Raw genomic sequence first — 26,048 nt, 5'->3', positions numbered from 1 at the left:
TGCAAAACCTTTCGGACATGCTTCCAATATTCATATTGGGGTACAGGGTGGATGAGACAAATTGCCCCTACCTCTCCAGGACGATGTTTACAGCCCTGGGCCGTCACAGACTCAGGAAAGAATGCAAGCAAGGTGAACGCACTGCAGGACCTCGCATTCGGTGAAAATCAGAGAAAAATAACTGAAAATATTCTCCTGTTCAATGCATATAATAGGCTTGTTTTGCCATTTGGGTCAACTATAATTGAAAGGATTCAGGATTTGGTAATTGCTTGGGAATTTTCAATTGAATACTGCTGGCAGGAGATTCCAACCTCCAACTGGAACCTATTAGTGAGTTGGAAGGGATTTTGGATGACCACAACACTGCCAGGACACCCATGTTAACTGATACCCTTTGAGGGTGCATCATTTTGATATAGATACAATTTGTATTCTTTACAATATAGAATTAAAAGTTGTCGTTTCTCTAATGACCACCCAGCTGGTTTGACATGTCTGGGTGTAAATGGCTCTTACACTATTGATTATATTTTGGTCTTGGCTAGGGATTGGAATTAAGTCAACCATCATGAAGTCCTTCCTAACTCAGTTAGTGACCATTGTCCATTGTCTATAAGTTTTAAATTTGATCTGTGGGCGCACACCTCGATTCAACCTGGGGATGGTGCCATTACAATGACAGGGCAAGCAAAAGTAAAACTATTAAGTGGCCCAGGATCCTTGAAAAGGATCTGAAACCAAAAATATATGAGGCCATTTTGGGTAATTTGGAGCCGATTGGTGGAGAAGGAGGATCCACTGAGGATATTTGAACTGAGTACGAAAAACATATTGGAAACCACGTCCCTTTTTTTTTTATGAGTGAGTCATCTAGAATTAAAAGGGGAGTGTTGAAAAAGACCGGTTGGTCTGATCTAAAATGCCAGATTGCAAAATTGCAAAAAAAAAACAGTTATCTCTTGATGTAAGCCCTGCATTGACAATGTTTCCCTTTGCCAATGTATGTCCAATTACAAAAAGCTTGTCTGTGAAAAGAAAAAAGCATATGTGAAATATAAATGGTCCTGTTTAAGGCTTTTGAAGAGGGGCACATGGCAGCTTATTGGAAATTGGTTGCTGGGAAGGATGCAAATGAGGAAGCTTCCTTTCATTGTTGTATTACCACAGGTGCGTGGATGGAGCACTTTTCAGGACTATATGACGATTCTGCGAGGTAACCATGCACTCTAGAGGACGAAATAGGTCAAGAGTAGGTTGAACCAACAATAGAGGAGGGTGTTTTCCAATTGAGTGTGCAGGAAGTGCACAATGCAATGTGCTCGCAGAAGAGTGGTAAGGCCCCTGGGCTGGATAGGTTCCCTATTGATCCCCTCCATTCCCACCCCCCTGGTCCTGTTTCAGCCGGTTTCTTATTCTGTTGAGGTTGTTGAGCCTTAATGTCCACTTTTATAGAACGCCTTCGCCCCTCCCCCAAACCCCTTTTATCTGCAAGTTTCCTGGGGCCCCTTTCTTTACTCCTTGCATATACGAAACAGGACTTGAGGTGGCCTGGCTTCTCATATCAGGCCCAATATCCGCACCCTCTTTGGGCACCACGCTCTCTTGGCGTCTTGCATGAGGAATTTCATCACGAGGTCCCAATCCATCCAGAATGTCTGGTGTTCGCACAAGAGCGGGTAGGGGACCCATTCCATAGTCACAAAGTCCCAGACTTTGCCTATCCATTCGTAGTCCGTGGGTACAGCCTTGGACTTCCACTTCTGAGCTATGAACAGGGCCCCAGCCAATACCAGGGTCACGTACACTTTACGCTGGACCCTGGTGGGTAGCGTCTCAGCTCTCCCCCCAGGCCCAGGATAAACAGGCCCCTGCTAGCCCCCTGAGTCACTCCCAGTAAGTCTTTGAGAGTGCCCTGTACTGTATCCCAGAACCGTTTGATCTTCGGGCATTGCCACCATACGTGTCTCCAGCCCCCCCCCCATTCCCTCCAACACAGCGTCAAATTAGAGCGAGAGAATGCTGCCACCCTAACCGGGGTGATATGCCACTGTTATATCAATTTCAACCAGATTCCCTGTATTCGTAGCGATTTAGCCAGTTTGGGGATGTTGGCCCAAAGCCCCCTCCATTGGCCTACCTCTGTGGCTTGTTCCCCTTCTCTTTACCAGTTAGCCATGAACCGTCTCGTTCCTTCCTCTTCCCCATCTTTGATGAGCCCATAAAGTGCCCACACCAGGTGGCTAACTCCAGTATTGGATGTAATACATTACTCAAAGCGGGTTAGCTCCCTTGCCGTTGCTTGCCTTACCGTGGGGTGTAGTAGCCAGTGTCGTAGCTGAGCGAATTGATACCTATCCTTTTCTGCCACCCCAAAGTCACCTTTACATTGGGAAAAGGATTTGATCTCCCCTCCCTCGAACATTTTGCAAATTTTGTGACAATCCCCGTCTAGCCATTTGTGGTAGCCGTGACTTGGGAGTCCTGGGGTGAATTGTGGGTTATCGAAAATCAGAATGAGTGGTGAGGGAAAGGGTGTTAGGTTATTATTCTTGACCAACGTGTCCCAAGTGTTAGCAACAAGGGTCTCGATTTTGCTACAATACATGTTGATGGGCCTATCTTCTCTTGTTAACCAGAGGACATTTCCCAGGCTTTCCCCGTCACCACTCTATCCAGATCTCTCAATTTCTTACCTCTATCGTCCCTGCACCAATCCCTAATTACTTTGATCTGTGTTGCATAGTAATACGCCTTGAGGTCTGGTTGTCCCATTCCTCCCTTCTGCCTCGGAAGCCTCATAATTGTGCCAGAAATGCTTGGCTTTTTGTGAGCCCAGATGAATTTATCGGTTATACGCCGTATGGCTTTGAAGTGTGATGTGGGGAGTCTGACGGGGTAGGCCATGAAGGTATATAATAGATTTGGCAATATGGACAATTTCAAAACATTGATTCTTCCCATCCATGAAATCGACAGTGGGCCCCAGGAAGTTAGTGAATCCCTTAATGGTAGCCAATAGGAGGGGGTAGTTGGCTGTGAAGAGTTGATCTATTCTTCTGGTGATTCTCACTCCCAGATATTTGATGCTATTAGATGCCCAGGTGTATGGGAATGCCCACATCAGTGCTTTTTCTCTGTCCTGTGGGATTGAGAGATTCAGGATCCCTGATTTGCTCCTGTTTATTTTTAGACCCGCTACATCTCCTTAGAGGGCCAGTGTCTCATCTATGGCTCTAAGGGACTTCTCTGGGTTTGTTACCGATCGCAACATATCAGCGAATGCTGCAACTCTGTGCTCCTTCTTGCCGAATGGGATACCTTCTATGTCCTTCGTGTCTCTTATTTTGCTTAACAGTGGTTCTAGGTGGAGTGCATAGAGCAGCGGGGACAGGGGGCACCCTTGTTTGGTTCCCCTAGAGACCTTTATCAGGGCTGAGAGTTCCCTGTTGACTAAGAGGCACAGCGAAGTGTGCCAAAGTGGTTAAATAGGACCATTAAGCGGGGAGCTAGTTGGTCTTTAAGGAAGTTATGTAAGTCCTTTGTGAAACAGTCAGTGCCTGGGGCCTTATTGATTGGTAATGAGGCGATAGGTTTCTTTACCTCGTTGAGTGTGATGGGTTTCTCCAGTTCCGCCCTTTCCTGGGGCATCACAATCTGGGTAGTTTACAGCCCTGCAGATAGTCCATTTGAGCCCTAGAATGGGTGCGGGGGGGTCGTCAGACTTGTATAGGGCAGAGTAGAATGCTGCGAGTTCCTTCATAATTTCCAGTGTAACAGAGCATTCGCCCCGCCCCGCCTTCTTTAATTGTAGAATAGTCCTCTCCCTTTCCTCCTTTCTTAGCATTCCAGCCATTAGCTAGTTGGCTTTGTTCGCTTTCACAAAGTACCTTTGTCTGAGGTGGGTAAGTGAGTGAAGCTCCGCACGTCTGGTCTGCAGAGTTTCTAGTTGGCCACTAATTGCTCTACACTCACTTCTAATTTGACCACTCGTTCCAGAGTCAATGTTTTGCATTACTATTTTTAGTTTAGACTCTAGCTCCTCTTCCATGCGTCTACACTCCCCATCTCTCTTGGCCTTTATCGGTATTCTTTTCCCTCGCACTGTAGCTTTGAACGCGTCCCGGACCGTGCAGGGTTTGATGTCAGCAGTTCCATTATTTTGGAAGAATTCCTCTATTTCTTCCCTGAGCTCCTCCCTCAGCTTCTCATCCCAGAAGATGTATGCTGGGAATCGCCACCTCCATAGCCCTGGGGTGCCCCCCTTCCTTCTGATGTTTAATGTAATGGGGGCATGATCTGACAGTGTTATTGCCCCAACCTCGATATCTGCTATTTGACCCGCTAAAATGCGTGAAACCCACACGCAGTCTATTGTCGAGGAGGTTTTGTGCACGTGAGAATAGAATGGGTATCCCCTCGCAGCCCCCTTTTTCTCTCTCTAAGTGTTCACAAGAGCCAGACTCTCAATTTTCACTTTGAGCTCCTTCGAAGATTTGTTGTGGGAGTATGAGACTCTTGCGCTCCTGTCCCCGTCAGGGTCCCAGGCTAGGTTGAAGTCACCGTTAGGATTATTTTCCCTTTTGCGAACACCTCCAGTTTCTGTAGTGTGGATTGTATAAACTGGCCCTGTCCCATGTTCGGTGCATGGAGCGTGGCCAGTGTGAAGATTTCCCCTCTTCCATGGAGGTTCAGTGCTAGGAATCGCCCCCTATTATCCCTAAGATGGTCTATCACTGTGAAGTCCAGATCGTTTCTTCTTGCAATAAGGACTCTCCCTTTTTTGGCAGACTGGTTGGATTGTTCCATTTTACTGTATCCCTGGAGTCTCAACTTAACTTTCCCTACTGAGTATGTGTGTCTCCTGAAGGGTGACCATATCTGGGTTTTCCCTCAAGTAATTGCTCCAGCTTCTTTCTTCTTAATGGGTAGTTAAGGTCCTTTATATTCAGCGTTAGAACATTTAGTGTATTTAGCCTGGCCATCTAACGGGGGGCACGCCTGTTCTCAGTGTCGTGTATCATGGCGCTCGTTCCCTTTCAGACCAGGTCCCCCCCTTCCCACTCTCATCCATCTCCCCTTTCCCCCTTCAAGACCCCCCCCTCGCTGGTGTAACCCAACTGGCCTCTGGCCCCGCCAATCTGCCTCCTCTGGGTTTGGGTTCAACACCCCTCCCAGCGCGTACCCTTGCGGGTCCCCTGTCACCCATAACTTACTCCCAAGATTTCCCTACCTGTGTCTGCCCCCCACATAGTCATGCATGGCCAACAGAACATCCCGTGGGCGCACCCCTGTTTTTTATTTTCGGTACCACTATGTGCACTCTGTCCACCACGATATCAGCGGGATCTGGAGCAGACACCAGGTTTTCGAATAATTGTTGGATTGTGAGGGGTAGTTCTGCATCTCCCACTGCCTCTGGAAGTGACTTAATTCTGATATTCATTCTCCTCGACCTGTTCTCGAGGTCCTCCATCTGGATTTCCAGATTGCAGGTGGCCCTGGCTAGGTGCTCCATCAAGTCCTCCATCTTATGCGTGTCGTCGGCCATGTCATGCAGCGCTCGCTCGTTTGTATCCACGCTCGCTTCCAGTGAGCGCAAGTCCCCCTTCACCTCCCTTAGAGCCCCCGTCAGGTCCTCCCTCATCCTGTCCATTTGTGATAGTATGGTTGAGGCCCTTCTTTCCCCAAAGGATTTGAGGCATCGCTCAAGGATATTTCGGGAAACTGTTTGGTCTGCTAGGCCCTCTAGTGGCTATTTTTGTGAGGGGGTTACGTCCTCACTGTACCGTGTCAACTCATGGATTGGGCCCTCTTGAGTCTTTTTCTTCCCCCATTTTGCCGGGGTTTGGTCAGGTTCTTGCAGGCTCCTAGCTCTGTTCAGTTGGACGAGGAGGGTGTGCAGATCCCCCGGCAGAAACCCCAAGCCTGTCTTCCCTCTTGCTCCTGCAAGGGTGCCCGAGTCCTCAGAGGCCCCAGCTCCCAGCGTGGGCCCTCTGATTGGATTTCCTGGCCCGCTCGCTTGATATGGTGCCTTATCTCGGGTGGCTGTTCTGTTCCTCTCGATTAGAATTCTTGGGAGGGACCTGGTGTGAGGTTTTACTTTGGTGGTCAGCACAATGCACGTGGCTAGCCTGCCTTTCCCCGGGTGGGCCCGGCCTCCCCTGCACTGTGCCTGCAATATGTTTTCTTTAAATCCAGGCGGTGGGGGGGTTACAGATACATCTTTGGGGGGCCCCTCCTCCCCTAGGCGGGGCCCCTTGGGGTTGTTGCACCTCCCTTTGCCCCTGTGTGCTGCTGTTGTTGCTATCCCGTGAGGTGAAGCTCTGGTAATTGGGCTCCTCCCTCCCAACTCTGCAGCAACTTTCTCCTTATCTCTGAGCTGTGGTCTCAGTGTGTGGGGTGTGGGAGGCCTCACATGAGTGGGTGGGGGCTCTGGTGTTATGCAAGCGGGGACGGGGGAGACGCAGGCCCTACCTTCACTGGTTCGATGGATGGGCTGCTGCTCACAGGGTTCAGCCTTGGCCCGGTCCTCTCTCTCACCCTGAAACACGCGCCTCGTCTTTGCAGTGTCTTACTGGTTGTTCCCTGCAGGGCTCCAGGATAAGGGCGCAGCTGAGGACAGACTGGGACACTGCTTCTCCACTTCTCGGGGGGGGGGGGAGGGTCAAATCTTTGCTGCTCCCAGGTAGCTGCTTTAGAAAGTTGTTGGGCGGCCCGCCCCTCGAGTTGCTCTTTGTCCCTCAGTCCAACCATGTCAGCTCAGGCAAAGGAGCTACGCACCACCGGGCTGCCTAGTTGCCCCTGGGCAGTGCGTGCCATTGACCTCTCCCGCTCTCTTCCTCCGGGGAGTACAGAGACTGGTCGGCTGCCTTAGTTCAGAAGGTTTTCCGGATTATGTCAGTTTCTAGGGCTTTCAGTAATCGATGGATTGCATGGGAGGGGTAGACTACGGCTTTCATGCACTTCCCATGGCCTGCAGGGGTCAGGGCGCACCTCCTCACCATGTATTCCCCACAGCGGCCATCTTAGAACCCTATTGATCTTTTTATAGATGAATCTTGCGTTTGGGGACCCATTCTGTATAAGTTATTTAATGCAGTTATGAAACTTAATACAGTATCATCCTGTTGGCAATGTGCATAGATAGTTCCTGTATACAAAAAGGATGGCAGAGTCTCCCAGCCTATCTTGCTCCTGAATAGTGCAAAATAGACTTGCGGAAAGGTGATTTTGTCTTATTTGCAAACTTTGGCTGAGGGAAACAGTGCTATTTATGACGTTCAGTCCAGTTTCCAAAAACATAAAAACACTATGGATCAACGTTTTTGATGGTTTTCAATGATTCAGAAATATACAGTAATTGATGGGATGACATTGTGTGCTGTTATTGTTGACCTCAAAACTGCCTCTGATGGTGTATCTTGTGGAATATTCTGGCAAGTCTTGAGGAAAATGAATGTCCCTGTTCATTTGATCTCTATAATACAGGCATTATATTGAACAACAAAGCAGTAGTGAGATGTGGCCTGGCAGGTGAAGTCACAGACTCCTTCGATGTATCAAAGGGTATAAGGCAAAGGAGCGTCCTTTCCCCTCCTTTTACTTTGCATCTATGTAGAGAGGATTATTGTTGCACTGTTGCGGGATTATTTGGATGGTCCAAGAATGGGTTTGGATAAGTACCCTACGTTGTTTATGCAGTTGACACGGTTCTCTTATCCACTTCCCTGCAAGGCTTTAAACATAATTCCGAAATTTTTGTGAAAAACATATGGTGAACTCTAGCTCAATCTGAACATTGGGAAAACTAAGGTATTGTTTTTTAGGCCCCGGTTTTCTAAATACAGTAAAATGGATATCACTGTAGCTGGAAATTCTTTCGAACAAGTGCTGTCCTGTGATTATCATGGTATTAGATTTAATGAGAAAGGCACCTGGGCCATGTAATAGTAGAAGGCTTGTACGGCCTTAGGGAAAAAAGTGGGGCACAAGAAATGTCCTTGTGAAATGTCCTATATCGCAGACAGGCTATAGTCGCTTCACTTTATGGAGCAGAACTTTGGGGATATGTAAATGTAGCACATTTAGAAAAAACTGAAAATAAATACTTGAAAAGTTTATTCAAGTTCCTACATGTTCGCCCAATGCGCTGCTCCACCTTACACTTGATGTGTGTCTAATTGGGGATGAAGCCTCATTGTATCCGGTCATATTTTGGGCCCATTTATTGAGTAAAGAGGGGCTTGGAAAATATTGCAACGCTCTAAAACATTGTTTAAGTTTCATGGGGGGCGGGCGGGAGTATCCCATGGGTGGCCCATGTAAAAAGAACATTGTATAATCTTCATGAGGTAGAGCTCTGGAAAGACCCAAACAGTGCTGTTAGGTCAGTTTCTAGCAGGCTAAAGAGCAAATCCCTTGACATAACTAATCCCTCGCTGATGTTACATTGCCGCTTGTCAATCACATGTGCTGCAGCGGTCTAGTTCTTTGTTAACGAATTGTAACATCACTTCCTGGTTGGCTATATGATGCACCACCAGTCTCTGTGTCTTTCACATATCAAGCAGAATCACCATCGGAGCTTGACGTCTCAACACAAGTATTTCTTGTCTGGCGCGTGGTTTACTTTTTCTTCAAAGCCCCTGATGGTCCTCTCGCCCTGTTTCCCTCCATCACCATCTCTCCATCTCCGTCACTGATCCCTTCTTAACATTGTTAGTGTTTGTATCAATTTTTGTTTCCAAGATTTGGGTCACCGACCTTTTCTTAAAACTGTTCATATTTTTATCAGTTCCTCCAATTACTTTAATTGGGCTTTACCACGCTGTTAATGATATGAGACTCTCTCTCAAGCCTCCGGTAACACACTCGCTCTCTCAGGCGTACCGGGCTGCTCTGGCGTTCCTCGTGTCCTTCTGTCGTCTTCTCCTTCAGTTCGCTGGCTGGGGGTGTGTCCCCCAGATTTGATTTGTATTTGTGCCCATTATTGTTTTGTCTGATTTGTGGATATGTATTTATACTTGATATGTGTATGTGTCAACTATTTTTAGGTTTCTTGTCTGTTTTTATACTATGTTCTCCCCAGGTGTATGCAAATTAAAAGGGGTTCACCCATCTACTGTTTCAAGAGTAAAGATGTTGCTCGATTCCTCACTGAGGGGGAGCGGCGTGTGCGTGTGTGTGTGTGAGTGAGTGTATGTACAAAACCAGACTAAAATATATATTTCTTTTCAAAACCTGACAGTACACGCATGGCCTTACAGCTCACAATATAAACACCTTCTCACACACACACACACACACACACACACATTTCATAATGGCGGACAAATTCCCAAGTTTGTATATCAAACACATGCCAACATTACACAAACCCTGCAACGGGCTTTGGGATTCCAACATGGCATCATTACACAAACTTAACACTTTTATTAAAAACATGTGAGCACTAACAATTCATCCCCACCTTGATGTGACTGCCACAACAGGGAAAAAACTCACTTGCCAATACAGTAAAGATATCTCGCCGCAATAAACAAGAAGTGGACAACCTCTTGGATGTAAACTCTCTTTCTGAAACTTTGTGTAGCGTGGCCCAAGCGAGATATGAGGGTAGGCAGAAACCAACTGATATGTTGTTCTCATTGTCATTCATCGATAGACATCTAGATTCACTGGAGATAAAATGTGTTTGAATGTTTCAGAGTAAATGGTTTTTCCAACACTTATATTTGGCATAAAGACATTTTCTCTTTGTCATCCATCCACCAACCTAACCTTAACCACCTACTCATCCATCCACCAAAGCAACCATATTCTCACATTCATCCACACACGTTTAGGCATCCTGTAATCAGCCAACCATCCAACACCCATATAACCATTACACCAGCTCATCCATCCATTCACCTTTACAATATTATTAATGAACCATATTCACCAACCAACCTATTCACTCACACTTACCAATTGAAGCTGGACCAATTTGCTTTGCCAATACTTGTATTTTTGATATACTGTTTATTAGGAAACTAAACAGCAAAATAGAAAACAAAAAACATTCTTGCAATACATTCATTGTATCACTGTTAAACTACTTAGCAGTTTGCTTTTAAGCAAATCCACTGTGAACTACAGTACACATCTGGTAATACAACTGCTTTAAAACTAATGAGTACACTGTATCACCAAATATTACATGACAACAAGAAAGAAAAAAGTGGAGACATTAAAAGTATGAAGACAATGTAATTGCATTGATGGGCTGTGCCATACCTTGGATTTGTGTCAGCCAGTTGGGTTGATTGTAATGTTCAGATGATATGGTTAATGTGTTCAGAAAAACTAAAACGATAACCAGCCAATAAAAAGAGACAGACTTCACTGCGGCTCGGCATCTTCTGCGATTGAATCGATTCCAGCGACGCCAGCGTCGACTGTAAAAATATTTTACGTTCATTTGATGAAATTTGTAACAAAGAATGCTTAAATTATATATTCAAAAATATATAAAACATCATGATATTTTGTTCAGAGTGACAAATTAAATCAGTTTGATTAGACAATAGATTGACATGTATGCCCAACAATATTTTGAACAGATGCCCAAGGATGGACTATTCCATAACTATGCAATGCATACAAATAAATAAATAATACTTTGTGTGCAAGGACATAACTTTTGAGTATACAGCTTGGACCAAAAAAAACATACTTGACAATATTAAAGCTTCATTAACAGTAATTCGTAATAGGCATTAACAATGGGTTTGATGTCTGTGCATCTAGGTTGTACATATTTCCATATGAAGTTGTGTAGACCACCTAGGACCAAACAAGGATGCCAAGATGAAGTACTGTGCTTTAATACTTTGTTTAGTAAAGAACTATGCATATGCAGGGGGCCAAATAAAAGGCAAAAGAGTGTGCCTTCATAGATGAATCAACAGCAACAATAATGCTTCTAATAGTCAGGATGGTCTTCTCCACAAAGAAAGTCCTGCCTGGTTAAGTAGTTGGGCCTAAAGCAAATGTCTGTCTATACAGTCTTTAGTAGGTTGCCTTACTGCCCCATCTTCTGGCATTGAGGGTTTATGGGTGTCCCAAACACTCTTGTTTCGTCTAGCTAGTTGCAGGCTTTCCAGTGTCCCATACCCCATGACTGACTCTGGCACAAAGTCCTAAAAGTAGACGAGTCTGTGGTTGTGACAGGCAGGAACAGCTAGAGAGGGCTTTCTGGGGGACAGTGTGCACCCTATACTACCTTTCCCTCTCTAAACTGATGCACCACCCAGTCCCAGTTTGTTTCCTCCTCTCACCATTTGGTCCTGCCAACGGTTGATCTGCCCTGCTGGAATCTTCCTATGCTGGTTATCAATCTTGTGGCCTTACTTATTCTCTCCACAGGATGTTTCTGGCTATATGTACATCCTGGACTCGGGTGTAAGGACCAGCCAATGGTCCCTAGGTTCTACCTCCTGGTCTCGGTCTTCCGCTACCTCGACTCTAGATCTGGAACTCAGTGGTGTCACTTCCTCCACCTCATTCTGTCCCGTCTCCACTCTAGATGTTACTACCTCTTTTTATCTAGTTTCCACTACTGATGTTGCCACTTACTCCTGGACCTCTCCAACTACCACCAACTCCTTCATTAAACTCTCCCATCCTGTTGTTACAACCCATTTCCAGATATCTCCTGCAACCATAATTTCCCTCTAATCTACTCTCCACCTTGTGATGTTATCACCAACTCCTTGATCTCTCCTTCCACTGCTACCACCTTCATCTCATTCTACAGCCTAGATGTTACTACTTTGTATTTATATTTATTTAATAACAGGGTGTCATTTACAATAGAGATGACTAAAAAAGCTTCAAACGTTTACAGCGTGGTGTAAGGGTACGAATGGTAACATATACCAGTGACAAAGACTGAAGGACCTTCTAGTATTGCTAACATTGAGAGCCTGAGGCCAGTATTTACACATTTACAAATTACATAGATTAGTCCTGAAGGTTGAAAGAAGGAAAGGTGGTTTGGGAGGTTAGTTTGGATAGAAGAGTGTAGGGTGTTGTGTGAGTGCATGGTAGTTTCAGGTTCCTTCTATTGCACGGAAGGTAGAATTGGGCCTAGGTTTGAAGAGTTTAAATAACTTTGATGTCCAGGGAGGTAACATTCCAGTGAAGTGGGACATGTAGAGAAAAGGAGCAAAATTGGGAGGAGGCACAGGGGGTTCAGAAGGATTGGTTGTGAAGAGATGAGGAGCAGAGAATTTGAGGGAGGGTAAAACGAGATGCATTCAGCAAGGAAGTGAGGGTAAATGTGGATGGATTTATAGACAAGCATTAGGAATTTAAAGAGCACTATTTTGCACGGAGACCCACTCAAGTTGGTGAACATAGATAGTGGCAGGGATGGTTCCAGGTAAGTTGAAAATGGTGCATGTCACAAAGTTAAGGACCTTGTTGAGGGGAGCAAAAGATGAAAGAGGTAGATAAATAAGTGCACTAGTGCAGTAGTCCAGTTTCTGAGCCCAATAGTGGAATTAGGAATTTCAGTTGGGTGGTGTGGGCAGATTTTTCCAATGTTTAGGAGGTCTACTGTGGCTGTGGTGGCAGCGAGCATGATAAACTGGAAGGGCTTCAGGTTACAGTCACATGTTGCGTCACATGAGGGAGGGTGTGATGAGGTCAGGGAAGAAAGAGATTGGAAAGAGGAGTTGACATTGGAAGCAGCGAGAAAGATGGCATCCGTCTTTGAAGAGTTTAGCATGAGACAGTATAGAAACATGCAGTGGTGGATGATGATTTGGCAGTTGCTTAGATGGGTGAACTAACTGCCCATATAAATCGAAAGAGAAGTTTGGGCTGTGCAATAAATCCATCAAATAAAGATGACTACTTTCATAAACCACTCTTCGAGGCAACATGAAGAGACCCATTAAAGACCAATCAACAGAGAGAATATATTATAGACATCCAGGAGGATGAGGCTAAAAATTAAAAAATTGCTGGAGGCATAAAAGTCATATTCAATTGCCAACAAGATTCATCCTTAAGTCTCATTGAAGTTAGGGATAACTCATCCAAATACAGATTCTCAGGTCTAAAAATGCTGCTTGATGCCTCCTGAAGGAATACAATCCAGAAACAATTAACAGCAAGCATTATGCAAAGAAGAAGAATGGATTTGTGGATCCTGAAATACACAGGGATTTAAACACTTGTTCAATCATAATCAACAATGCAGCAATAACTTCGATGTGCTGTGCCTCCAAGAGACATGGTTACAATCTCCTCTGCTGGCTACACTGCTTTTTTCAAACCCAGCTTATCAGCATCCTAGAGGGAGGCCAGCGTCAGGCGTTTTGATTTTAGTGAAAAATTGCCCTGGGTTATCAAGAGTGGGTGAAGGAGCTCCGAACCCTTTTGTACAGCTTCTTTGTGATGCACGGTGCTCCGCTGGTTTCCAAAACAGAAACAACAATACTTTTTATGAACGATTACTGGAAACCGGTTGCTGATAACATGTATGGATTCATTGACTCATTTTCTGAAATCATTGATGAAGCTTATGCCCAATTTGAAAATATCTCTATAGTTCTAAGCAGAGATTTGAACATCTCTAGAGAAGATATGTTGGGGGAGGGATCTGATGATATGAATTGGGGCTCATGTTGAAATTATGAGAAAATAAGAAAGAAAATAAGAAAGAGGACAAACCTAATCACTACAAGAGACATGCATATGTTGAATGGGTTTATAATGGGAGACATTCCTAGCACTTCCACGTGGACTAGTCTTATGTCTATCATAACTTGATGGACAAAGGCAAACATTTTAAAAAATCTCAGAAAGGTTAAACAGTGGTCATTCATTATTTAAACTGACATGCACCTTGGGCACAAAGCAACAGAGATTACTGGCCCCATGCAGCGAATGCCACAAGGCAGGAACCACTTACGTATGGGCTTAGCAGAGGTGATGCATTACACCCAGGGCTTTAGAGAAAAACGTGTAAGTAGCAGTCCGGACACCAATTATGTGGGAAGGGATCTTCGAGCACTTACCAAATCTGATTCTGCCTGGTATCAGTTTTTAGCTAAATAAAAGAAGGCAGAGATACAATAACTGGCTTTGCTCGTACAAGGCCCAATTATTCCAACATGATTCCATAATAATACTGTCTGCAATCACGGGAAGAGACTCCAGACAAATCTGGCAAATCTGGCACCTGATTGAAGCTCAGACATCATCTCAAGCAGGGGTACCAACTAATGGGGTCTCAGAGCATGATTGGGTGGAATTTTATGCCGCCTTCTTTTCCGGTCCATAATTAACTGTACAGCTGATACGAGAAAAGAGGTTGGGTCTTGATCAATTCCCTTTGATAAAGGAGGTCTTGAATATCTGATCAGTACAGCAAATTTAGCAGGTGCACCAGGCCCGGATGGTATTACTTATGAAACCATAAAACAGAACATGGAAGTATGGCTATCCTTTTTGGTTAATCTATTTAAATGGATAAATACATTGGGTGTAATACGAAACACATGGAAGTCGGCTATAATAGTGCCAATTTTAAAGACGGGCAATAGGGAGGATTCTTCCAACTATCGCCCTATTGCCCTCCTGAACACTATAGGCAAACTCTATGCGTCACTAATTCTCTGACAGCTACAAAGGTGGGTCTCCACCAATAGAGGCGACCCTTGTCAAACAGGCTTTGTTAAGGGTGTTGGGACCGATGTCAATTTATTTCTATTGAATCTTTAGAAGTGGAAGGCAACAAAACAGCAGTCAAAACTTTACCTTGCCTTCATTGATTTAAGGAAGGCGTTCAATAGTGTCAATAGAGAGATTCTGTGGTCCAAATTGGTAGCTTGGAACTTCCCATGGAATCTTCTTTTTGCGATCAAGGCGCTACAGTTCGTCTGCATCAACAAATATGCTTTTGTCAATATGAGTCGGCAAGAGTTCACAAAACACTTGCATCAGCAATAATGATTTGTCAGGATGATTCCACAACAGTTCACAATATACTTGAGAGGTCTTGCCACTTCTTCACAGTCTTTAACCACAGCACAGTATTTCAATGACTTCTTCCTGGTCCACTCAGCTACCAGGACTACTACTACAAAGTCCCTTGCCCTGGTATACTCGCCTGCCAGGGCTCAGCAGAAAATCTACTAACACTACTACAAGTACTTCTGTGCTAACGTTTACTTCAAACAACTTAGAAAAGTCTTTTGACTTTTCACATCAGTTCTGACTATTTATTCTGGAACGACATGTAACACACTGGTGCCATTTGTCCCACACTTGTGATTGACACTTGCAATACAGGTTATGCTCCTCTACTCCTGAATACTTTCAATCAGGAGGGCAGCTCTCCTGATAGAAACACTTGTGTAAGGTGCATTACAAGTGGCATTACATATCATATCACTCATGTTTTCCCACTCTTATATTAACCAAGTGCTGATAATGGCTTTTTCTCACACTTGCGCTTCTTGGGCTTAAACATTGCTTCGTTCTCACTCTGGCAATAGGGTTTACAATCAACTTGCTTCTTAATTGCTCCCTCTTGGATTTGGCAATGTCGGTTCTTATTAACTTGCTTCAATATTGTGCTCTTTCTCTTGCCTTTGGCAATATTAGTTCTTATTAGCTTCTTGTAATATTGCCCTCTTTTCACTTTGACAAAAACTCTGACCTTTACAAGTATAATGATATCTTTCTTATATGTTCCAAAAGTTCTTATTCTACCAAATTAGCCTCTTGGTATCAGTTTGGTATTCAAAGTGATAATTATGTTTCCATTTCACTTTCTTTACATCAGTTGCAAAGGACAAACAAGTAGACCCGGTCTGCAGGTGATCACGGAGTGTGCCAGGGTCACACAATGCAACTGAACTCACCGGGTATCGGATACGTGTCTGCTTGCGCCGCTGCCTACTGGTCTTCTGCTTCGCACTGGTCAGCAACCTGCTTCTCTCAACTTCCCGCAGCCCACACCGGGTGGGAAATGAGTGTTCTTCGCTCCGGCGACACTGCAGTGCTTGCCTGCCAATGGAGCCCAATTTACACTGGGGAACGTTTTTAATTTAACGCTTCCTGCCGTGCGACCTCTGCATTCACAGTCTTCGGGGGAAAGCTTTCAAAAATAACGCTTCACTAAAGTTCCAAATCAAATTTTAAGAACAATTTATTAATTTGATTTTTACTTGTGACTTATGCCCGGAATGTCGGTTATGGATGCAATGACAGTTTTTTCTTTTTTCTTTTTGAGATAAGAGGCTAATTTGCCATCTTTATTGGAACCTCCATAATATTTGGCTTCAATTCGAAGTAAGTTGCATGCTTTTTTTGAACAGATCTTCAATGTGTTTAGTCATAGTTTGTTTAAATATATTCTCAGTGGGATGCTTAAAGTTAAATGTTTCTAATAATTTGATTTATGAAGCAACTCATTGGAGATTTTGTCAAGAAGTTTTTTTTGAAGCAACAAACTAAATAATAAAAAAATCTTAAAGGGATCTTCTTGACTGAAGCAGGTCGCAGAAAATGACGCTATAATGGGTGACATTTCCATGGAAGTAGTAAAGATCAACAGGCTCAGAATATTCATTGGTAAAACCATTTTGGGATAGTAATTATCATTCTGGCAGGATTTAGAAGACTATGTGATGCCCATGTTTTTCAAAGCAGGCCTTGATACCAGAAATCCTTTCCTTTTGTCTTGCATAGCTTTAGAAAAGTCAGGTGCGATATAGACTGTATGCCCATTGAATAATAAAGGAGATTGTTTTTTAGCAGTCATAAGAACTTGATGAACTTGTTGATGTCGAATGCCATTAAAAGTCTAGTAGTTGAATTATTGCCAGAGAAGAAAGGTCTTATTCTGTGGGCTCTCTGAAGCTCAGGGGCTGTTGAGAAGGAAATGCACAAAGCCTCTAGGATCCAGTTATAAAGAAATGTAATGGCATCAGTCTGTTCTGCATTTCAGGAATTCCACATATTCAAATATTGTCCATTCTATTTCTATCTTCCAAGTTTATAACGTCATTCTCCATATGGGATACCCTTTGTTGCATGTGTTCCATACCTTCAATTATATTGCAAAGGAAATGCGCTCTTCTGCCTCATTCAGCCTTCCTCACATAACTTTAATTTCATTCTTAAAGGCGTGAAAGTCATCTTGAATGGTCAAGGAACGAGTGTCTAGCATTAATATAGAAGCTTGTATATTAGAAAGTAGAGCTAAAAAAAATCTGTGCCTATATTTAACATAGATACAGGTTCACTCTGTTCTTCTTTGGAAGTAGCCATGACTGAGTATGTATTAACCCAGACAATCAGTGAAGAGTAATAAAGCTGGAGCAAAATAAAAAATTGTAAATAAGAAATATAATGTATATTAGTACCCGGCGAAGGTTGCACGTCCCTCGTGCCAGTCTTCATTATTCTTTTTGTTTTCCTTTCAGGCCATCATGGAAAAGGGAGAAGGGACCACACGTAGTGCCTTCTCGCTGTTCCATGGTGGTCATTTATTCTGTCTGCCACGAAAACAGAAAACGGACTACATGTTTCTGTACGCGGTGAGCATTTTTTAATACACTAAATACACGTCTCGCAGCTGGGGAAAAAAACATTAGTACCACGGCCTTACGGGCCGGGGTACTAATGGCAATATGCCCCTCGACCGCGGGCCATTACCGCATAGGTAATCCCCCGGGGGGCCTTTGTTAAAGCCCTTGCAGGGACATTACCTAATGCGTTAATGGCCCGCACTCTCGGGGCATATTGCCAAAATAATGGTTGTAGTAATGAACATAGGCTTTAGGTGTCAGTATCGAGTAGACCTCAATGAAGTAAAGACAGGCTGCAGCGTTGCGTAAGACTACACCGTTTCATCACGTCAGGAAGGCGGGCCTATATTGCGGTGTCGCCGCAGAGCAAGACATTGCAGCGTCAAGACCAGCATTAGTCTTTTCTCATATCTTTTGCTGCCAGAGGTTTCCTTGACACCATTTGTTAGGGAATTTGCGATGGAAATTCACAGGCCCGCAATAGAACTGCAAGTGGAGAGCAGCAGTGCTTTCTCGTGATGCTATCCGGGTAGCATATCGTTCATTTAGTTCATGTAACTGTAGGCGGTGAAGTGTTGATATTTGTACTGAAAAAAGTTCTCTTGCATAACAGTATTATATGTCACTCAATTCAGCATAAAAAGGGTCAGTGAAAGAATTATTTCATTTTGTCAGGAGGACCGGAGAAGTTAAGCAGCCATCTGCCGGCAGTTGGCATGCCCCTCGTCCCTCTGCATTTCCAACAATTGTCCATGAATTGTCCATGTCCATCTACTGTTTTTACCAGATCATTCCTCATTATTATTTAATGATGTATGTTGCTCCTTTACAAATCTAGCATCCTCAAATTTCACAGCTTTTCCGAATACAACATTTTAAAACTGTACCATGAAGAACATAGTTTCACATGAAATAACTCATTGTTGATAAATGATTCTCCCTTCCTCCAAATTAACCCACCTTCCTCCCTGTGCACCCATTTAATTCTCAACCTTTAAAAACAAAATTACACTTGTTCCAATAATACAAGCACAATTGTTTGACTCAACACCATTACTTTGTTTAATGATTCAATGGACCTCTTCCATTTTCCATCTGCATTGGACCCCACACCCCCGTCAGCTTCCTTCATTTCAGAAAAAAAGAGGACTGAAATACTCAAACCATTGCTTTTGATTTGCCAGAAACCCCTCTGGTTAGCATTCCATCTCACTGCATTTTGAACGGGGACACAAGTAATTCCAGACATGTTTCAGCCAACTTCCACCTTACTGAGAATTATAATTTGAGACACTATGCAAATCAAGCTACCGAGGCCTGTCTGAGCATACTACTTGTACATTAGGATAGAAACTGTGAGAAAGCCGTGCTGTTCCTGCTTCCGGACTTGCTCCCCCCCAGCAGACAGATTGGCTGGGCTGGCCCTTGACCCTTGAAGGAAGAAGAAGAGAGAGGCACTTTGATGCGCTACTGTACTGTGCTAAATCAGTGCAAAGTCTTGCTGTTCCTGCTGCCACATTTGCTCCCCCCAGCAGGCAGATTGGCGGGCCTGGTCCGCCCCCTTGGTAGTGTATCGGGTATCAAACACTTTGCTCATCATGGAAAGAAGAGTATCGCAGTTGTACGATGCATGACTATTGGATTCAAGTATGGGGTTGGCCCAGGCTGCTGCAGTACCACCTAAGTGAGAAAGGACAAAAGCCGCTTTGGTAGTGGAAGTAGGAAAGGAGGCAGGATGACATAGGAAGTGCAATTTGCGCTCCTACGCTATTTTGCACTCCTAAGCAACAGGGAAGCCGCAACTTGTTTAAGAGTGGGCTTATCTACAAAAATCCATAAATTGGAGTGAGTGTTCGGATGTTCTGGCCACTGCCGTGGGGATATCAGGTGGATTGCACAGGTTAATTATCAACATCTATAACAGACTGTGGAGAGCTCCCGGCATGAATGTTTTGTATAGATTAGAAATCTATGTTAACAAGTGGATCCCGCTATCCAAGAGCAAAGGCAATGTCATATGCCTTACTTCGAGAGATCTAAATGTTCAGTTAGAAACCTTAGTTGTAATAGGTGAAATTCTTGATGAAGTGGAGAGGAGCCCTAGATATTCCTGACACCAAGATACCAAAACTACAAAAGGAGTACCACTTCGCCCTAGAGGTAGCTCAGTTATGGCTAATCATTGGGCTCAGAGCGCTTAATGCTAGACCCACGTATAGAGGTCTGGGAAATTTTACCTATATCGATTATGTCCTAATTGATACCTCATCCTCACAGAGAGTGACCATGACCCCTTATGTACTTCTCTGGGCATATCTAATATGGTAGATACTGTCTTGTTGCAACCAATAAATAGCACATCTGTGGAGTATCTAAACAATCGAAGGTCAATTAGATGAGCCAACTCAGATTCAGGGACTCTTAACAAGACTATATGAGAAATGACTACCAAAAATGTAATTGACACTGTCACAGGGGAGGGAAAATGCAGAAATGATGGCTGATCTGTATCCATTATAGCTAATGCTGTCCCCACCATAGTTTTTCTACGCCGCAATCAGCGCCAAAGAAGCACCTAATCTGCAAGAAGGCATGGTATGATAAGAAATGCAGACTCTGGAAACAGAAACTATCGGTACTGGTTAAGAAACCTGATTGAAATGATAAAAGTGCAGTATTACAGGCACAACGGGATTACAAGGAGTTGTTTAAGAAAAAAAGGACAAGCTGAAGCAAATTGGGATAAGTTAAAGAGAAAACTATCAAATAATGATTAAAAGGGATTTTCAGAGCAATTAAATGGCGCGATAAATGGAACGTTTACTCCTGTGCATGATTAATCTGTCTGGTATGATTATTTCACTAACCTAACATTTTCATTACTTAATGAACCAAAAATCTGAAAAAACAACTGGACCAGATGGGATACCTATTGACATTTTCAAGGACGAAAGTGTCATCTGGGCACCTTATCAAATTAATAATAATCTGGGCTCCTTAGCTATTGCAATTGTTAAATGCAATCATTACTACCAATAAAATATGAGCTTCATGGAGAGATGCGAAAATTATCACCCTCTATAAAAAAAGGGTGTAGGAAAGACCCTGGAAACTACCATCCAATTTCCCTTCTGGATATGGCAGGAAACCTCTTTGGGAAAGTTGTCCTCAACCGGTTGGAGCAATTGATTGAGTTTGATAACGTAAGGACAGTTTCCAGAAGGAAGTGGGCAAAGAAGATCAGATTTTCAGCCTTTGATTCTGTCCCAAGAAATACATTGTGGCATACTTTGAAAAAACTGAATGCAGCACCAGACCTCTTCAGGGTTGTAATGCTTCTCTATTCAGAGAATATGGCAAACATTTGTTATGGATTGGGCTGGGGGTGGGGGAGTACATTGTTTTTTAATCAAAAAAGGGTTAACACGGTTTTTCTTTTAGCGTCTGCTTATTTAATTTGTTTATTAACTATATTGCTGTAGAGGTATCAAATTTGGTGGCTGGTGTCTTTTTTTTGTAATGGACAACCAATGGGCATCTTGCTTTCCGCCGACAATGCAATTATTTTAAAAAAACGAAAATGTGCCTAGTTAAGCAAATAGAGCTCTTTTGCTGATTTTGTAAAAAAAAAATATTTCAGTGTGTTGGTTTATTTCAAACCTTTACACAAAATATCAATGACAAATATAAAATGAATATGGTAATAAATATACAATGGAAAATGTATGCATAAAATCCAACTTAAAATGAATACATATATAAATCCAATCGTAAAGTCATTTAAGAACATGTTCCCTCCTTATTAGTCAGTAACTCTTTCAACATGTTTCCATACCAGGTACACAGAGTTTAGCAGTACCCTAGATTGGGCATCGATAACATTTGCCCAAAATTGATTACCCGGTATATCCTCTATATTTCGTACATCATTTTGGTAGCGGAGACCACATATCACTACCAAATTAGGGCATTGGGTTAGAAGGTTATTGCAATTTGATTTACTTAGGACAGCCATAGTTTTTATTGCACCGTCGCCAGATACTGCAGAATTCTGGAGCCTGTTTTGCACTTAATGATCAGAGGTTCACTCATACTTTACCTTTGCTCCATCAACTTCACTGGCTCCCAGTCAAGCAGCGTATTGATTTTAAGATTCTTTGCATGGGGGCGTGGCCGAATGGATAGCAATGAGGACGTAAGTCCTAGCGAGCTCCCACGAACGCCCGGTAGAATCCTGGAATTATATCCTGTTTTCCGTGGCGCTTGACAACTATAGATGTGTGTGCGGATGGGTGAATAGGTGCTGCAGCGCTGGAAGAGGGCTGGACAGCAGAATTTGCCTGAATGGAAAGCAGAGAAGCTAAAGCAAAATCCGCGGCCAACTGCGAAATTCTCTCCAAGATGGCCACGGGCAAATAAGAATAGAGCAGACGGACCATCAGTCGCCGACTGCCTTAGAACCTGCGGGGCAAATGCTGAAAAACTGTGACTGCCGCAAGCGGATCCTACGGCGATCATCTACCATCCTGTATGCAAGGTGCATACACACCACAAATGGGCACATTGGGGGTTTGCGCTCCGACCCGCTTAGAATTCTGTGTGCGGGCGAACAGCACTGCAGCGCTGGAGCGGGCTGGAAGTGTGGACGCCTGGAGGAGGCTGCCTGGGGCACTGCAGTGCCAGAGTGGAGCCGGCCCCCACACTACGGAAAAGATCCTTGACCCCGCAGATCGGAGTGCGCAGCCCGCAGAGATCATAACTCTGAGGCTCGGGCGGCGGCTGCAATACTGGGCAGAAGGCAGACCCCGGGGTGGAATAAAGGTGTACATTCTCATTGCGGGGGTCCCACTGGGACTCTATGACGACAGCTACGCACCCCGGGCTCCATAGATCTCTTGGATTGAGGCGCCCGGTCCCATGCGCCAGTAAGAAGCTGCAGCGGCACTACCCGACCTGAAGCTGGGAAACCCAACGAGAACATAGGACACCAGCCCTGCTGCTGATCATGTGGTAACTAGCAGCTACATCCTGAGTTATGGACAGACTAGAGCAGTGCGGTACACTTAACGGCCAGAGTGGGAATAATTGATAAAGACTCTCTCTGTCCACGCCCGAAGTCCTGCCAATTGCTTCATATAGGTGTCAACCGACGGGGTGGATAGGGCAGCAGGTGTGCTATTGCCAAATCCCATGGGCCGACTCAACTCGACCACGGCCGTATCACCAATTTATTCCTGTCTATTGACATTGGCAACGCCGGCAGCGTGTAACTAACAGCGGCTAGTGCACTTGTGGGCAGCACAACACCACGAGGTCCACAGTGGCTGCTGGAGGACCCCCTCCCTGGTGGAACCAGTGCAGAGGGACACACTCTCATTAAAACTGCGGGGCCGACGGGTGGAATCTTCTCGTGGGGTTTCGTCCTAAGCGCACCAGCCTACACATCATATCTGGTGAGCCCCAGAGAGCGCATCACTGGCGTGCTGGACCCTCGCCGTAGGGGGATGTAAAAGACCCTGGAACACCGTGGCTGGTCAAGCCTAGTCACTCCTGGCCATACCCCATTACTCCTGGCTGATACACTGCAGAGAATTGCGCCTGACCCACGCTACTGAGACACAGTATTGAGAGGGTACTCGGGTGTGCGGCCCCCACCCCACCCAGCAAAATCTCTCCTGGGACCGGTTCACATGGGACACTGGCTGTGGCACTACGACACAACCTAGTGCTTGCCTGGCACTGTCGCCACCTGACGGACCACCTGAACAGCAAACTTGAAGGTGCAACTGCGATGGCCCTTGCATAAATTCGAGCATACCGACAAGGCCATATACTGAACGGGCGGGAGGCCGGTTGATAATAGGCCATCTGAACTCCTTCTATGGTATATCCTAAGGACCTGAGACACACACCCTGTGGCGCCGGTCACATACACTTTCCCCAAACGTCACAGACGGCTAGATGTTTCCAAGAGAGACAACTCTGCATTAGAAGGGGAGCGCCCTGAACGACCCAATAATCTGCTGTCATGATGCATAACCCCGGGCATCCAGACCATGTCCATCAGCCCCGGGAGCAGGCATCATGTCGCCTTGAGAAAACCCAGCAACCCCTGCTAGGTGCTGTCTGGGTTCAGTCCTGGCGCCTATGGCGCCAGGCTCATATGGGACATCAGTCATAGGTGCACACTTACCTGATTCAGACCATGCTGCAAGAAGATCCAAGCCCATGTGAGGCCTGGAAGGGACTACTTTACCTTAGGGACTATTTTGTTACTCGGGTGTGGTCGGGGAGGAATACCTACCTGGGACTACTTTGGAGGCTATTTAAACCACGCCCAAAGAGCAGCACAAGCTTCGCGTTAGTCTGCATCCAGCAGCGTAACGCTCACCGTGCCAGCAGCAGCATCCAGCCTTCTGCCACACCCGCCTCGAACCTGGAGCACCTAGAAAGAAGAAAAGGCTAGAAGAAGAGTATTACCTGATTTCTTACCTGATTCCGGATTCATCGCATCTTCAAACCAGAGGAAAGACTTTGTTTTAAACGCGTCGCATCGCCAGCAGCAGCCGCGCCATACTCACCATTCCACGCAGCATCTCTTCGATCCGGTGCTGTCTCCATCTTTACATCGCCGAATCCCGGCACCTAAGGGGGACAAGAAACAACAAGGTGAGCAGAGAGAACAGACAGACAATCTCTTTAGCCGCCATATGCTTACCTGATTTTATCGCCGGAGGTATAATTCTTCAGCACGCCACATCTTCTAATGCCGAACCTGTAAGATAAGGAGAAAGCAGCAAGTTTAACCATTGGCATTATTTACCGGACAGTTTTGGGTAACAGACTTTTACCGGAGCGCTTTCAGCTGTCAATCTTCTTATTGGGTCAAAGCTGCAAGATGAAAGAGGAATTGGACAGGAGTGAGTTCCAGACATTTTGGACTCTTACGAACTATATACTTACGGCTCTTCGCCAGGACCTTTTGGAGTCAGGATTCGTCTACAACTCTTCCAATATCTTCAGGCCAGTGAAGTAACTAGTCATCAACGCGCCCCTGCGTGCTTCGCAGGATGGAGAGCTCATCCTTCAAGAATATAAGGTGTGATTGCTGAGAGGGCGCTTCAGAGGTGATTAGTGGGGAGGACAGTGGGGGTGCTATCACTTGAATCCACAAGTGGCTAAATCTATCTCTCCACTTGTAGGAGAATATTTCTACGGGCAAAGCAGACAAGATTAGGAGGGCAGATCCAGTCAGTCATCGCTGCATTACGCATCACATGGGTGGAGGCCGCAGCAGTCCGGGTCCGACCGACGCCCCTGTGGGAGCCAGGGGAGCGTAACATCTGCTACCTCACAAGACATAACGACTCCGAAGCTGCCCACCACACGGCTGGACCAGCACCTAACTGGCCCGGCTACGTAACATGGGTAAAGACAGAAGTCTCTTTTTTTCGGCATGATCTCCAATGACTATCCTCCCGCACTGGAGAGGCCGAGCAAACGTATCTTCGGAACAGAGGATGCACTCAGGGAAGTCAACCAGCAGCTCATGCAGGTGATAAGTCTCAAAAGGAAGATCGCGGCACAACAATGTGCGCATCCTGGGGCTCCCTGAAGATGCCGAGGGCACCAACATGGAATTTTTCCTGGCGCAATGGCTAGCAGATATCTTCGCCCCACAGACCGTCTCAAACTTTTTCTCAGTAGAAAGGGCCCACCGTATGCCGGAGCACTAAATCCCCAGAGCACCACCTAGAACAGTGTTTCCAGGCTACTAATCTATAGGGACAGAGACGCCCTGTTGCAGATGGCATGCACAAATGGATCGATTACACACAACAGCTCTCGGATCTCCTTCTTTCCTGACTACCCCCATGAAGTGCAGCGCGCCAGACAATCATTTGACCAACTAAAGAGACGACTGCATGCCATGAACGTGCAATACGGACTGCTTTTTCCGGCACAATTTAAGATCTACCATATCAACACCACGATACATTTCACTGACCCAAAGGAAGCTTCGAACTGGGCGGAGAGACATATTGAAGGTGACGGGGGACCAGACCCAAAGCGACCGAATGGAAGATCTCGAAGGCAAAATAAATGAGCAGAAACCGTGCCAACATGAGTCGACGAACTATTGACACATCCGGCCAACCTATCGCAAAATACGCAATCGCAATTTGAGGCCCAGCGGACTTCCCGCTTCCCCCCCCTTTTCTTCCCTCTCTCCCTCCCTCGCCTTCCCTTCCCTAAATGTTGATTGTTTCGGGCTGTGTTATTGCGCTTGATGTTTTAGGTTAGTGCTGACGGTGTAGCCTTTTCAATGCCAGCAAATGTTCGGGCGACAGATACTCCAGGTTGGGGAGGGGTGTGGGGAGGGAAGGGAGGGGTTTGTTCAATTTCGTTTATTGTTTGAGTTTGTTGTGAGTTTACGAGAGAAACCTAATA

The 26,048-nt window shown here is 45.1% G+C and overlaps 1 protein-coding gene across 5 annotated transcripts in view; it reads right to left on the bottom strand.

Annotated features, from left to right (window-relative positions):
- CACNA1D (calcium voltage-gated channel subunit alpha1 D) overlaps positions 1 to 26,048 on the bottom strand; it is a 2,225,258-nt gene that overhangs the window by 1,231,874 nt on the left and 967,336 nt on the right. For all 5 annotated transcript variants that reach the window (XM_069643624.1, XM_069643621.1, XM_069643623.1 and 2 more), the window contains exon 12: positions 10,282 to 10,442. In XM_069643624.1, coding sequence (XP_069499725.1) covers positions 10,282 to 10,442 — 161 coding nt within the window. The remainder of the gene's footprint in view (positions 1 to 10,281; positions 10,443 to 26,048) is intronic.

The sequence above is a fragment of the Ambystoma mexicanum genome, chromosome 2p (genome assembly GCF_040938575.1).
Source record: "Ambystoma mexicanum isolate Mex_15411 chromosome 2p, UKY_AmexF1_1, whole genome shotgun sequence".
Taxonomy (NCBI): domain Eukaryota; kingdom Metazoa; phylum Chordata; class Amphibia; order Caudata; family Ambystomatidae; genus Ambystoma; species Ambystoma mexicanum.
This window is presented reverse-complemented; position numbering and strand designations above follow the sequence as displayed.